The 13,987-nt window shown below is 57.3% G+C and overlaps 1 protein-coding gene across 11 annotated transcripts in view; it reads left to right on the forward strand.

Annotated features, from left to right (window-relative positions):
* Window positions 1–13,987, forward strand: part of POU2F2 (POU class 2 homeobox 2) — a 77,084-nt gene that overhangs the window by 49,313 nt on the left and 13,784 nt on the right. For 7 of the 11 annotated variants that reach the window (XM_027079676.1, XM_027079674.1, XM_027079677.1 and 4 more), the window contains 5 exons: window positions 4,769–4,834; window positions 4,947–4,981; window positions 5,124–5,180; window positions 8,480–8,596; window positions 8,836–9,072. In XM_027079676.1, coding sequence (XP_026935477.1) covers window positions 4,777–4,834; window positions 4,947–4,981; window positions 5,124–5,180; window positions 8,480–8,596; window positions 8,836–9,072 — 504 coding nt within the window. In that variant the 5' untranslated portion in view covers window positions 4,769–4,776. The remainder of the gene's footprint in view (window positions 1–4,768; window positions 4,835–4,946; window positions 4,982–5,123; window positions 5,181–8,479; window positions 8,597–8,835; window positions 9,073–13,987) is intronic. The other 4 variants (XM_027079678.1, XM_027079679.1, XM_027079682.1 and 1 more) reach the window with 1 other exon arrangement.

A 13,987-nucleotide genomic window follows, 5' to 3' on the forward strand; every position in this document is an offset into this window, starting at 1 on the left:
CAGAGGGGATGTTACCTTAAATGTTTAGGTTGGAACTGCTTGGGGACGAGGCTGAGGGTCGAAGTGTCAGGTGACAGCAAGGAGAGGAGACTCTTTCATGCTTTTGTTTGTTCCAAAGACACAGTCCCAGACTGTGCAGCCTGGGCCCTAAGGAGACCACAGTCTGGGGTGGGGGTCACTGTCCAGGCTGTCAGTGTGTGTTAGGGGACAGGGTGACCCCAGACGAGAGAGGCACTGACCGCCTGGGCAGTCAGGGAGGACATCACAGAGGAGGTGACATGGAGCTGGCGCCTTAAAGAGGAGCAGGAATTTGCTAGTCGAGAAGGAGAGGGTTGCCCCAGGTGGAAGAAGAGCAGAGGCAAAGGCTTGGAGGAGGGAGAGCAGGGCCACCCTTGTTCATTCAATCCACATGTCCCGTTGGGGACCCCAGATGAGTCAGAGCTGCCCCTGAGGGGTTTCTAGCCTGAAGGAGGAGACATTCTGGGGCCCAGATGGCTACAGCCTTTAGGACAGTGACAGGGGAGATGGAGCCAGGGTGGAGGGAACAGGGGAGAGACCCTCTGCCTGAAGTCATCAGGGGTGGTGACTTCACGGAGGACAGAGCCTGTGCCGGGCCCTGAAGGATGAGTAGGAGATCTCCAGGCAGATAGAGTGGGGAACAGCGTTCCAGGCAGAGGGACCAGCCCATGCCAAGGCCTCGGGAAACATTTGTTAAATGGCAGACAGACAGCAGGACAGAGGCAGGAACAAGTAAGAGACAGAGAGAGCTGCAGGGAAGGACGGACGCTCAGCAAACATAACCTGTTCTCTGAGCTGGGTGATGCCAGGGACCCAGCGCTGAGTCAGACCAGGCCTGCCCGCTGGGCTGGTGGGAAAGGACAGGGACGCAGGTGACCACAGCCCTGCGGGCTCGGGGCTAGGACGGCGAGAAGGCACGACCAAGGGAGGCTGCATTAGTTTGCTAGGGCTGCCATAACAAAGTACCCCAGACTGGATGGCTTAAACAACAGAAATTTATTTTCTCAAAATTCTGGAAGCTAGAAGTCCAAGGTCAAGGTGTCAGCAGGGTTGGTTTCTTCTGAGACCTCTCTCCTTGGCTTGAGATGGCCGTCAGCTCCCTGTGTCTTCACACGGTCTTCCCTTTGGGCATGTCCCTGTCTCAATCTCGTCTCAATCTCCTCTTCTTATAAGGACCCCAGTCATTATTGGATCAGAGCCCACCCTAAGGGCCCTAAGGGTCTCATTTTAAGTTCATTACCTCTTTAAAGATCCTATCTCCAAAGACAGTCACATTCTGAGGTACTGAGGGTTAGGACTTCAACATAGGAATGTTGGGGGACACAGCTCAGCACATAAGAGAGGCTGAGAATGAGCATGGACTCTCTGGGGTGGAGGTGAGGTCAGAGGCCACCCTGGTCTGTGATCAGGAGGGACGTTCGCTAGCTAGGTGGGGAGTAAAGAACCTGAAGGTCTGGACTCCCCGTCAAGCAGAGGGAGATACCTGGCGTGGCTGAAGAGAAAGTTGCGTAAGTGGCAAGAGATGGGCAGCAGAGGGTGACAAGGGTCACACCCTAAAGGCCAGGATGAGGAGCCTGGGCTTTTCTTAGGAGATGGGGAGCCATGATAGGGTTCAGGGCCAGGCGGGGAGCTCCCGTGGCAATGTGGACACTGGCTGGAGAGGGGGGCCGGGGAGGGGGCTGGGGCCTGGCTTTCAGGGATGCTGGGAGGGGTGGGATTTAGGGCCACGTCAGGATTTGTGGTTGCCTGGAGCAGGGCCAAGGTCTGGGAGATTTAGAACCAGGACCAGGCAGGACTCCCACGTCTGATGCACCAGAGTCAGGAGGGGGCCTCATCCCCTGGCTCTCTCAGCATCCTTAGCCACTTGCTGCCCCCTTCCCAGTGCCCAGAAACAGGGCCTGAGCTCCTGTAGCATCTGGGCACCTGCACCCCAACCCTCATAAGCTCATGCCTTAATAGGACTATATGCTGGCTTACTATTTTTATTGTTATTAGCTTAAAATTGTATTTATTTATTTGGTTGCTCCGGGTCTTAGTTGCGGCAGGCAGGCTCCTTAGTTGAGGTTGGCTGGCTCCTTAGTTGTAGCACGTGGGCTCCTTTAGTTGCAGCTCAAGGGCTCCTTAGCTGCGGCTTGCCGGCTCCTTAGTTGAAGCACATGGGTTCCTTTAGTTGCAGCTCAAGGGCTCCATAGTTGTGGCTCGCAGGCTCCTTAGTTGTGGTTCACAGGCTCCTTAGTTGTGGCATGAGTGTGGGATCTAGTACCCTGGCCAGGGATCGAACTCGGGCCCCCTGCATTGGGAACGTGGAGTCTTAACCACTGCACCACCAGGGAAGTCCCAACTCAAACTTTTTTTCTTTTTTTGTGAAAACATACCATACATAAAGTGCTCAAATTTTAAGCGTACAGCTTGATGAATTTTTACATATGGGCAGACCCACATAACCACCAAACAGAACATTTCCAACCCCTTGCAGGCTTTCTCACACGCTCTCCCAGTTAGCACCCCCCAAAAGGTGCCCACTAATCTGACCTTAATCATCTGATGTCATCCTGCCTGTTTCTGAGTTTCACATAATTGGAGTCCTCCTGTCTGTCCACTTTTGTGTTTCACGTCTTTACCCCGGCATCATGTTTGCGAGATTCAGTGTGTGTGATGCAGGAGTTGGTTCTTTTCCCCGGCTGTGGAGTACTTCGTTGTATGGACGTACCGGTGTTGTTGACCCATTCCCGTTAATGGGCCCTTGAGCTATTTCCGGGGGGCGGGGGGGGGGAGCGGTTATGAAAGCGCAGCTGGGAACACGTGTGCCGGGGGTGGTGATGGTGGGCAGGACGCTCCTTTCTCTTGGATGGGTGCCCGGGAGTGGATGTGCCGGGCCACAGGGAAGGGGCGCCGCTCGGCTTTCCTGAATCGTGCTTGTATTGATTTCCACTCCCACCAGCAGTGTGTGACCTGGCTTTTTAATCGGGAATTTTAAATCCGAGTGGCGTTCCGTGTCGAGTAATTGCAAAATTTCTGGACTTTTTTTTTTCAGTTGGTGACGCTGTCCCAGCTCTCTCTCTAGCTGGCCTTCTTTGAATATCTTGGATGCAGGCACACTAGAGTTGGATAGCTCCTTTGATGGGGTGGGATCTTGGTGGGGATTTGGAGTGAGCTGTAGGGGAGACTTTAGGGTCAGAGTCAGGGTCAGGAGTAAGGTCTGAGGCCGAGTTGGGAGTTGAGGTCAGATGAAGGACTCGGGTCGTCTGGACAGGAGTTGGGAATCAGGGTGGGCAAAGAGGATTCAGAACGGGTCGGGCAGAAACCCAGATTTGTGCGGGGGTCTAGGACCAGGAAGGGCTGGGTTCAAGTCGGAGTCAGGGTAAGCTTGGGTTGGGGTGACCGTGAGAGATGAGGTGGTGAACGTCATGACGGGCCCATCAGAGACCGCAGCGATACTGATCAGAAGTGGGAGCCCTGGGGCCTCCCTGGTGGCGCAGTGGTTGGGAGTCCACCTGCCGATGCAGGGGACGCGGGTTCGTGCCCCGGTCCGGGAGGATCCCACATGCCGCGGAGCGGCTGGGCCCGTGAGCCATGGCCGCTGAGCCTGTGTGTCCGGAGCCTGTGCTCCGCAACGGGAGTGGTCACAACAGTGAGAGGCCCACGTACCGCAAAAAAAAAAAAAAAAGAAGTGGGAGCCCTGGAGTCACAAAGACCCAGGTCCGATCAGGGTGCCTCTGCTGCCCCACTGTGTTCTTGGGGAGGTGCCATTCCCCCTGGAGCCTCAGTTTCCTCCTCTGTAAAATGGGGGTAATCTTAGCACCAACTGCCTGCATGAGCTCTGAATCATACTTGGCGCTGTGCTTGGCCCTGGTAACACTCACCTTCCCGTGACCAGCATCAGGGAGCTGTGAGGACGGGGGTTTGTCTCCATTGCTTTGTGTCCCCTGCTTGCCACTCCCCTCGGCCACCTTCTTTCATTTCCTCTGCCCGCGGAACTATAGGGTGGGATTGCGTCTGTAGGGGCAGGGACTGTAGGTTGGATTGGGGTGTGCAGCTGCAATTCAAGGCTGAAGTCCCAGGTAAGGTCTAAGATTAGGTTTGAGGACAAGGTCGGGGCAGAAGCGGATGGGGTCGGGGTCACAAAGATCAGAGTGGGGCCACCTGTGTGCTGAGTACCTGAAGGGGAGGCCGGTGGGAGTGGGATATGGACAGGAAAGTGGTGGGCCGGGGAGGGGGCCAGAGGGCGGCTGAATCACAGCCGGAGATCTGACAACTCGTTCCTTTGGGGATGCTGCAGTCCCCTCACACCTCCCAGGCCCTACTCAGAGTGGAAAACATGCCTCACCGAAACCTGGTGAGGCAGGATGGGCGCCTGGGCGGCAGCCTGAGAGGAAGCCTAGGGCTGACTCGCTGCTCTGGAGTGTCACCAGCCTCCCCCTGGGCGGCCAGAGCTTTGTCAGGACCAACGGCCAACCTCTACCCTCCCACCCTGCCCCAGGGTCTCACGGGGGCTCGGGGGCTGACCCTCCCTGTGCCACCTCCTGGAGGGGTGAAGGGGATCCCCAGGGCCCGAAGGCCCCTCACCTGTCCTGCCGGAGGAGAGCAGAGGCTCAGAGCAGAGGGCATGTCTCCCGGAAAGAGACACTTGCAAGGCAGCAGGGGGTGTGGGAGTATTTGGGGAGAGGCTGGGGTGGTGCCGGAGGAGGGGCCCCAGAGCTCTTCAGGCTTCTGCACCCTCACCCCACTTGCATCCCTCCTCTGTCCCCAGAAATAAGAATGTCTAAGCCCTTGGAGGCCGAGAAGCAAGGTCTGGACTCCCCGTCAGAGCACACAGGTGAGTGGGGAAGGGGGCAGGGAGGGCAGAGGTCACCACGGGCGGAGGGCAGGTGCGCCGGGGGAGTTTTGGGGGTGGCTCGTGACAACTCACTCTGTCCCTCTCCTTGCAGACACGGAAAGAAATGGACCAGACACTAACCATCAGGTCAGGAGGGATGGATGTGAAGGAGGGTGGGGAGGGGGAGGGGGGAGAAGGGAGCAGAGGGGAGCTCTGTGGGGGAGGGCAGGGTGTCAGAAGCTGCTTCATCTCACTGTTCCCATCTCCCACCCCAACTCACTCTTTGCAGAACCCCCAGAATAAGACCTCCCCGTTCTCTGTGTCCCCGACTGGCCCCAGCACCAAGGTAAGCACCTGTCAGGGCAGCCAGGGCAGGGGGAGAGGTGTCCTGCGATGGGCCGGGTTTGGCATTTGGGAGAGGGTCGCAGATGCCTGCCGAGGGCCCAGGGCCTGGTACCTCAGTGACGGGACTCCTCCCGCCGCCCCTTCTCACCCTCGGGCTCCCGCCCCAGGCCTGTGACTCACCAGGGCTCCTTCCCCTTCCCTGGGGGAGTGGGGGTGGCCAGGGAAATCCCCCCCAGAGCCCCAGGGCGATGAACAACAGGAAGCTGAGGGCCCCGCCCCCATCCCAACGTCCCTGACCGAACAGGGGCCGGCCCCGCCCCCCATCCCCCCAGTACACACTCAGGGGCCAGCGGAGGACTGGGGAGTGGGGAGGGGAGGGCAGGCCCAGTGAGGATGCTGGAGGAGAGGACGATGGGTAGGCCGGAAGTGACCACGTAGAGCAAATGCCAGATCCAGATGGGGCCCTGCTCCTGGGCACTGCTGGGCTGCCTGGGGTGTCTGGGGCCCAGGTCTCCACCCTCCAGTCTGGCGGGGGCAGCCGGCAGGTCCAGAGGCCTGAAGATGGCGCAGAGGGCAGGGACGGAGGAGGGGGCACGGGCAGGACTCCTGACCCTGACCAAAGGTGGCAGAAGGATGGGGCGGGGGCACCAGGAACTGCTCTGTGACCATGGGAGAATCACTCCCCCACTCTGGGCTTCTCGGTTTCCTCTTCTCTAACATGGGAAATGGGGGTGGGGGTGGAGAGGGGAGTCTCTGAGGTCCCTTCCGTGGCTGGTGTGCCTTGATCTACTTGGTGGGCAGGTGTCTTGTTCTGAGGGCGCTGGACGGGACCTGGGGAGAAGGGCTCTGACTCTGACCGTCTTCCCTCTGATCTCAGGCTGGGCTCTGGCCATAGCCCTTGGAGCCGAGGGCATCCATCACCCACACCCCCAGCACCAGCCCTCCCTGCGCTGAATCTTTGCAGCCTCTCCTTGCTCCACAGCAGCCCTGCTTCTCCCCTAGGAGACTAGTGGGGCCCAAGGAAGAAAGGGTTCTCGCTCCCCTTCCCCAGCCTGGGCCTGCTTCCCGGGGAAAGCCTGAGGCAGAGCGCGCAGCAGCGGCCTCTGACTCTGGGTCTCCATCCACAGCTGGTCACCCACCGCTCCTGGCCTTTGCTGTTCCACCTCACTGCAGCTCTTCTGTGTCAGTCTTTCCCTAATTGCAGTGATTCATGTGCTTCCATCATGATTTCAGACAAATGCACACACCACCGCGTTCAATTATTTACATCATAGTTTTGTTAAATTGGCTCAATTAAAAAAAAAATTTTATTATGGAAAGTGTGAAGCAGATACAAAAGTAGAAGGAAGACCATAGCGAAAACAAACCTCCAGGTACCTGTCAATCGGCCTCAACAATTATCAACTCATGAGCTGTCTTGCTTTTTCAGCAGCTGAAATAAAACGTTTTTTTAAATGGAAATTTCATGAATGGAAAACCAGAATCACTTGCCATGGAAATAAATACAATGATTATTAAAATGTACCCAGAGACTCTTGCCTACTGTCGGGTATAAGCCTGAGACCGGTTCTCTGTTTGTTAAAAGGGGCGATTAGCCAGGGCTGGAAGGTGTTAGAGACGTCCTAGAACCTAATGGAGGCTTAAAGGAGAGAGAAGGAAAGAGCCATGAGAAGGATAGTGTTCTCACCATGGCACGCAATGTTGGTTTTTTTTTTTTTTTTTTTTTTTTTTTTTGCGGTACACGGGCCTCTCACTGTTGTGGCCTCTCCCGTTGCGGAGCACAGGCTCCGGATGCGCAGGCTCAGCAGCCATGGCTCACGGGCCCAGCCGCTCCGCGGCGTGTGGGATCCTCCTGGACCGGGGCACGAACCCGTGTCCCCTGCATCGGCAGGCGGACTCTCAACCACTGCGCCACCAGGGAAGCCCACAATGTTGGTTTTTTAAAAACTTTTAATTAAAATATGACATACACTTAGATCCTCAGTGTCCAGCTCTGTGGATTTTCACAAATTGGACACCTGTGTCACCAGCACCAGATCAAGAAACATAACATGATCAGACTTCCGGAAAGCCCTTCATTTCCCCTCCAGGGCAGCCACTGCTCTGACTTCTAGTATCTACTGTTGTTTCACGCTGCATCCCTGTACGCCTTAGACTTTCTGACACTTGTATCCCGTCCCTTGGGGCATGCCACTCACCCTCTGTTATTTGGCCCTTTCCCAGGCCTCTATCTGTCTGTCTCAGTCTGTATTGCAAATGCCACGCTCGCTTCTGCCAAGTCACTGTGTTGCCTTACACAAGATGCTTTCCCTCTCTGGATCTCCTTTTGCAAAACACTGTTGGGACACTGGGCTGAAGGATGATCCCTCATGTCCCCTCTGGGCCTAAGAGTGTGCGACTCATCAAGCCACACCTCCCACCCCATGTGTCTTTCACCAGCAGACCTCTCAGGCATAGGCCACCATTGTCTGGCATTTTCAGGTAGGAGAGGAAGAAGGCTGGGACCCCTCTAAGCTGGTCTGTCCTACGTGGTGGACGCGAGATGCATCTGTATCCTCCACAGAGAGAGGAGGAGGGGCTCAGCGGACTCTGGGGTGGAGGCTGAGAGCTGGCAGCACCTGGGCCACATCTGGCCTGCAGACATCCTTTGCTGTCCTGCAGCATTTTTGCTTTGGTTTTTTTGCCGGCAGAAGCAGGGTGGGGCTGGGCAGGCCTCCCCTTCCGGCAGGCGGGCGTACTCTTTTCAGCCCACTCCGTCCACACTTGCCCAAATCACCCATTCGTGCTGTCTGCCTGCTCCTTAGGCTTTGAATTCATGACCCATATTCTAAGGCGGTGATTTTTATTTCATACCCTAATCCTCTTTCTTCCAATAAAGTCTTACTCCACGGGACAGATAAGAGGTGCACCTCTGGCTGAAGCAGATGAGGGGTGTGGCACACAGGACCCCCTTCTTTGATGTCCCGGGACCCCTACTGGCATCCTTTCCCATTTTAAAAGATGGCAAACTGACCCCCAGGAGGGTACAAGCGCTCTCCAAGGGTGACCCCCTCCTGTCGGGAGTTCGGGTGCAGAGGGTGTGTTAGCCTTTTCTGACTGGTGCGGAAACTGAGGCCAGAAAGGTGGCCCGAGGTCCCCGCGGGCCACTGCAGGCCCGGCCTCCGCACCCCAGTCTTCTCCCTTGGCGGCGCGGGGCTGCCGTTGCCACACACGTGCCCTCTCTTTGGTTCACAGGTGGGCATTCTCTCTGGCCTCCACTTAACATTCTGGGGTCCCGGACCCTGCCTCTCTCCCCCCCAGATCAAGGCTGAAGACCCCAGCAGTGACTCAGCCCCAGCGGCACCCCTGCCCCCCCAGCCGGTTCAGCCGCATCTGCCCCAGGCCCAACTCATGTTGACGGGCAGCCAGCTAGCCGGGGTAAGTACCTGGGGTGCACGGGGGCAGGGACAGGCCAGCCCCCTCCCGTCTGTTACAGGACTGGTGGCCACGGCCACGGCCACTCTCTCAACGCCTGCCTCTCGCCCTCCTCTGTCCTCCTGGAAGACCTGCCCCCTAACCCGCTTGGCTCAGGCGCTAACCCCTGTCTGCTTTCTCTGCTCCCCCCACGCCCCTCCTCCGGCCCCTGCCGCCCCGCCCCCGCCCCGCCCCGCCCACAGCTCACGGCGCTGATGCCAGCCCAGCAGCAACTCCTCCTGCAGCAAGCGCAGGCCCAGCTCCTGGCCGCCGCGGCCGCCGCCGCCTCCTCCTCCTCCTCCTCCTCTTCCTCCTCCTCCTCGACCTCGCAGCCCCCAGCCTCCTCCGGGGGAGGCGACCTGCCGCCACCACAGCCTGCCAGCCAGCCCCCCGGGACCCCACAGCTCACCCTGTCCCAACCCATCCAGCTCACAGCACAGGTAAGGGCAGCCCCGGGGAGCACACGCCCTCCAGCGGAGGCCCCGCGGAAGCCGAGCCGGTGCAGGGGGCTGGCCGGTCCACGCGGACCGTTCTGACCACCAGCGCTGGGCCAGGCGGTCCCCGGCAACCCCAGGAAGCCTCGGGAGATGCTGCCACCCATCTCTCAGAGGGGTAAAGCGAGGCTCAGGGGGAGGACACCCTCCACGCGATGGGCGCGCCTGACTCTCTGCTTTCTGTGCATCTCGCTGAGGGTCCGCCGCCACCTGGGAGGCTGACACATTATCCTCAGTTTACAGCAGAGGAAACCAGGGGTCACCTCCATGCACAGGACCTGTGTGGCCAGAAAAGAAAGGCTGAGAATCAGAATCGGTGCCCCACGTCGAGTGCCCTGGCTCATCCAGTGAGACGCTCTTTCAGAAAGGGGACTGTGGTCTGTGAGTTAGGAAACACTGCATTCTCTCTCCCCATTCTGGAGACTTCTGCTCTACGTGGAATCATGCATGAGTGGCTGTATTAGCTTCCAGGGCTGCCATAACAAAGTATCACAAACTGGGTGGCTTCAAACAACAGAAATGTATCATCTCAGACCAGAAGTCCAAAATCAAGGTGTCAGCAGAGCTGGGGTCTCTCTCAAGGCTCTACGGGAGAATCCCTCTTTGCCTCTTCTCGCTTCTGGTGGTGCAGGAAACCGTTGGCTTTCTCGTAGGTGGATGACTCCCGTCTCTGCCTCTGCCGTCATGTGGCCATCTTTTCTCTGAGTGTGTCTGTCTCTGTGTCCAAATTTCCCCTTCTTATCAGGACACCAGTCATTGGATTAGGGTCTACCCTAATGACCTCCTTTTAACTTGATTACATCTGCAAAGACCTCGTTTCCAAACAAGGTCATATTTTTAGGCACCAGGGGTTAGAACTCCTACCATTTCTTTCTTTTTTTTTTTTTTTTTTTAATGGCCGCACCTTGCGGCATGTGGGATCTTAGCTCCCCGACAAGGGATCGAACCCGTGCCCCCTGCAGTGGAAGCATGGAGTCTTAGCCGCTGGACCACCAGGGAAGTCCCCTACCATATCTTTTTAGGGGACACAATTCAACCATGATATTGGCCAACAGACTTCCCATAAGGATGGTTGGCGGGAGCAGAGTAGAGGCTGGGCAGGCCTCCTCTTCCGACAGGCTGCTTTTTCCAGCCCACCCCTTCCTTCCACCCCTGCCATGTCACCCATTTGTGCTGTTAACCTGGTTTCCATAGAGCGTTTGAGTCTGTGGCCCGTGTTCCAGCGCAGTGAAGGGCCTGGCAAGTCCTAGAGCGAGGGATTGGCCTATGCTGTCTACACCAGGGAGCTGTCCAGCACCCGCGAGGCTGTTCCCTTGGTGGCGGTCGGCCTTCGATGGGCCCGTTCCACTGCTGACCAGCACTCCCATTTGGGGCTGTCCTTAACACTGAGTGCGTCTCTGTCTCCTTAGAGCTTCCTGCCGCTGGGCCTGGCTCTGCAGAAACGCAGAGCAATCTGGCCTCGCTGCTTTGCAGTGACTCTTCCAAACAGATCCTCCCAATGCCTGGCTTGCCACCGTTGCCATAGGTAGTCTGTCGGGTGCTGCCTTTGTACCGGGCACTATGCTAACGTGACCTCCCTGAATCCACAAATCCTCATCCTGGCCAAGGCGCCGGTGGGGGGTGGGGGGAGGAGCGGGTGTGCCGGGGAGGCAAAGTGACTTGCCTGCCCCAGGTCACACCGTGAACTCAAGTGGCAGAGCCAGCCTGGAAGCCAGGCCTGGGAGTCCAGGGCTCTAACCACGTGATCTGGGGCTGCTGCCTCTAACTGGCACCCCTCCCACCCCGGCCACCAGAGACCCCAGCAGCAGGTGATCTGTTTGCTTTGTAGCACATACGGCGCTTCACTGAGCAAGGTGGAGGCTCAGGGCTCCTCCAGTCTTGGTGTTCCTGCGCCTGTTCTCCTTTCTACCTGGAAGTCAGCCCCCTCCCTTTACCTGGAGAGCTCCTCTCCATCCTTTAAGCCCCAGCTTGGGAGGCTGCACCTCCAGGGAGTCTTCCATGACTTCCCTCCCTCCAGCTGCTTTGATTTCCTGCCTCCTGTCTCCTCTGGGGGCCCCCAGCCCATTGCCTCTCCTTCTGCCACAGCCCTGATCACCCAGGGAGGGAGGAGGGACGGGGCAGCCTAGCGCAGACCCAGCCAGGCCCTCAGCCCCTGTGACCAGCAGGCACTCCTGTTCATACACCCCCCAGAACCACCTCTTCCGGACCCCCTACGGCCACCAGCAGCAGCAGGCCGACCCTCTGCCACCTGTAACCTGCCCAGGCCCTGATTCTCAAGGTCCCCTCGAATCCCTCCTGCCCAGCCCTTTCCTCTCTCTCCTCCTGCCCCAGCTTCCCTCAGCTCTGATCTCCATCTGTCTCCTGCAAGTGCAAAGCTGGGCTGAAGTTGTTTTCTGGGAGTTCTGTCACCCTGTGATCTCACTTCCCCAACAGACCAATGTTTATCCCGTACAGCCCATGAGCCGGTCACCATACCGTGCCCAAGCCGGGGTGGGGACCACCGTCCTTCTGCCCTCGCTGCCCGCTGCTGCCACAGCCGGCCTCGGCCCTGGGCTTGACCCTCTCCCCAGCCTGTGTCGCGTGCCTGCCAGTGCAACTGCCTGTGCCTGCCCAGCTCTGTCCTGCCCTCGTTTCGCAGACACTTCCCGCCTCCTGGGTCAGGCCCTGGTGGGAAGCAGGCATGACTCAGACCCAGCCTTGTCCCCAGAGGGGCTCCCTGTCTTGTAGGGAAACAGACACACCAATGAGCCACTAAGAAATGCTTTACTTGAAAAATATTCCGAAAGTCAAAAAGCATCCATAACCCTATCACTTTAAAATTACATAAAGTACGAAGGGAAAGTCCCCCTTCTGTCCTTCTATTGCCAACTTCCAAAGGAATGCCGGTCAGTTTGGCAGGAACCTTCCCTGCATTTCCCTAGCCTGTACAGAAGGGACAGTTATAATACAATTTTACCACTGACTTTTTTTTTTTTTTTTGGCTGCGCCTCTTGCCTTGTGGGATCGTAGTTCCCTGACCAGGGATCGAACCTGGGCCCTCGGCAGTGAAAGCACAGAGTCCTAACCACTGGACCACCAGGGAAGTCCCTATAATACAGGTTTACAATTTGTGTGTCCAGCACTCAACTCAGCATGATGCTTTCTACCGAGGGGGCCACACAGACGTTTACTGAAGCAATGAGGGATGTTTTGCTGCAGCTTTTCAATCAAGGGTAGGGAAGACATCTCTCCAGGGGAGTAAATTCAGAATGCCTGGGGTAGGGTAGGCATTGACTGAACATTTACATTAACTGTTAAAACATCATTTTGTATTTGGAGAGCGGCGGCGGTGGGGGCGGGGAGGAACGTCCCTATTTTCGTACTAAGACCACGGCAAATAAAGCTTGAGAAGAGCTTTCAGGGGGTAGGACCTAGTGAAGAAGGGTTTCGCAGAGAAACCTGCTGGATGTGGTGGGGGATGCGGGAAAAGAAAGGGGTCTGTGTCTGAGGGAGTCAGGGAAGGCTTCCTGGAGGAGGTGGTATCTGAACCGAGGCGGGAAACAAGTAGGAGTTTACCAGGTGGATGAGCTGGGGAAAGGGTTCCAGGCGTGGGACTGGTGAAGGCAAAGCGAGAGAGCAGGGCAGGCTTGGGGAGGTGAGGGGTGGGAGGCAGCAAAGGATGAGCCAGGAGCGGGTGTCAGTGGGGCCACAGCCACACTCTAGGCAGCTGAAGAGGAAAAGGGACTGTTTGGCTCAAATCACAGAAAAGGCCCAGCCTGGAACATCAGGCCTGGCCCCAGGGATCTGTCTCCCTTTTCATTCTGGGTCGGGCATAATGGGTACCAGCACTTCAAGACTTGCAGCCACCCCACCCAGAGAGAAGAAACACACCCAGTGGCCAGGTTTGAGTCGTTGCTCCCAGCTCCCGGGAGGGTGGGGTCAGCCCCACCTGGACTGCGAGACCTGAGAGTGGGGGAGGGCAGGTCCCCAAGAGGAGGAGATGGGTCCTGCTGCTGGAGCAGGGGCAGAGGATGCCAGGTCAGCTCAGCCGCCCACCTGGCACCACAGGCCCCAGAGTCCAGGAGCTGGGCCGGTCCAGAGGCATGCCAGTCACTCCAGGACTCCTGGGTTGGGATCTGCTGTTGCTCGTCTGTCCTGGAATTTTAGCATGAGGTAGCATGGAATGTAATGTGCAATTGGCAGGTAGGTGTTTTTTTCTCCCTGTTGAATGGTTCTCTGCTCCATGGTGTTCTGCCCCAGTCGCCAGGACCTCGTGGGCTCCATGTGGCAGGGCCAACCTCTGGGGGACGGGGGTACGTAGCAGATCCGGCGCTAGAGACAGGCTACCTCTGTCCACCCCCCACCTCCAACCTTTAGAGCTTCCCCTAGTGGAGGGACTGGAATAATCATAGTCATTTATTCATTCAACTAATACTTATCGAGCACCTTGTGTATGCCAGGTGCTCATTCATGGCTCTGAGGGGACAGCTGTGAATGAGGCAGAGGTGGCTGTCCTTGAGGACATTATGTTCTAGTGGCGAGACAGTAAACAAGTAAACATATCAGCAAAACAAGACGGTTTTAGCATAAGGGTAATGAAGAAAATGACACAGGGTGCTGTCCTAGACCGAGGAAGCCACAATTTTTTTTTTCTTGCCTTGCTGCACGGCATAGGGGATGGAACCTGTGCCCCCTGCAGTGGAAGTGCAGTGCCTTAACCACTGGACTGCCAGGGAAGTCCCAAGGGAGGAAGCCACTTTTAATGGGGTGGTCAGGAAAAGTTTCACTGAGAAGGTGGCCTTTGAGAACCGAGACCTGAATGAGTCAGGCATGAAGAAGGCAGCGGGAGAGATTAGGAAAGGGCAACAGCAGGTGCAAAGGT

Source organism: Aethalodelphis obliquidens, unplaced genomic scaffold (assembly GCF_003676395.1).
Source record: "Aethalodelphis obliquidens isolate GAN/ISIS:26980383/991018 unplaced genomic scaffold, ASM367639v1 scaffold43, whole genome shotgun sequence".
Taxonomy (NCBI): Eukaryota; Metazoa; Chordata; class Mammalia; order Artiodactyla; family Delphinidae; genus Aethalodelphis; species Aethalodelphis obliquidens.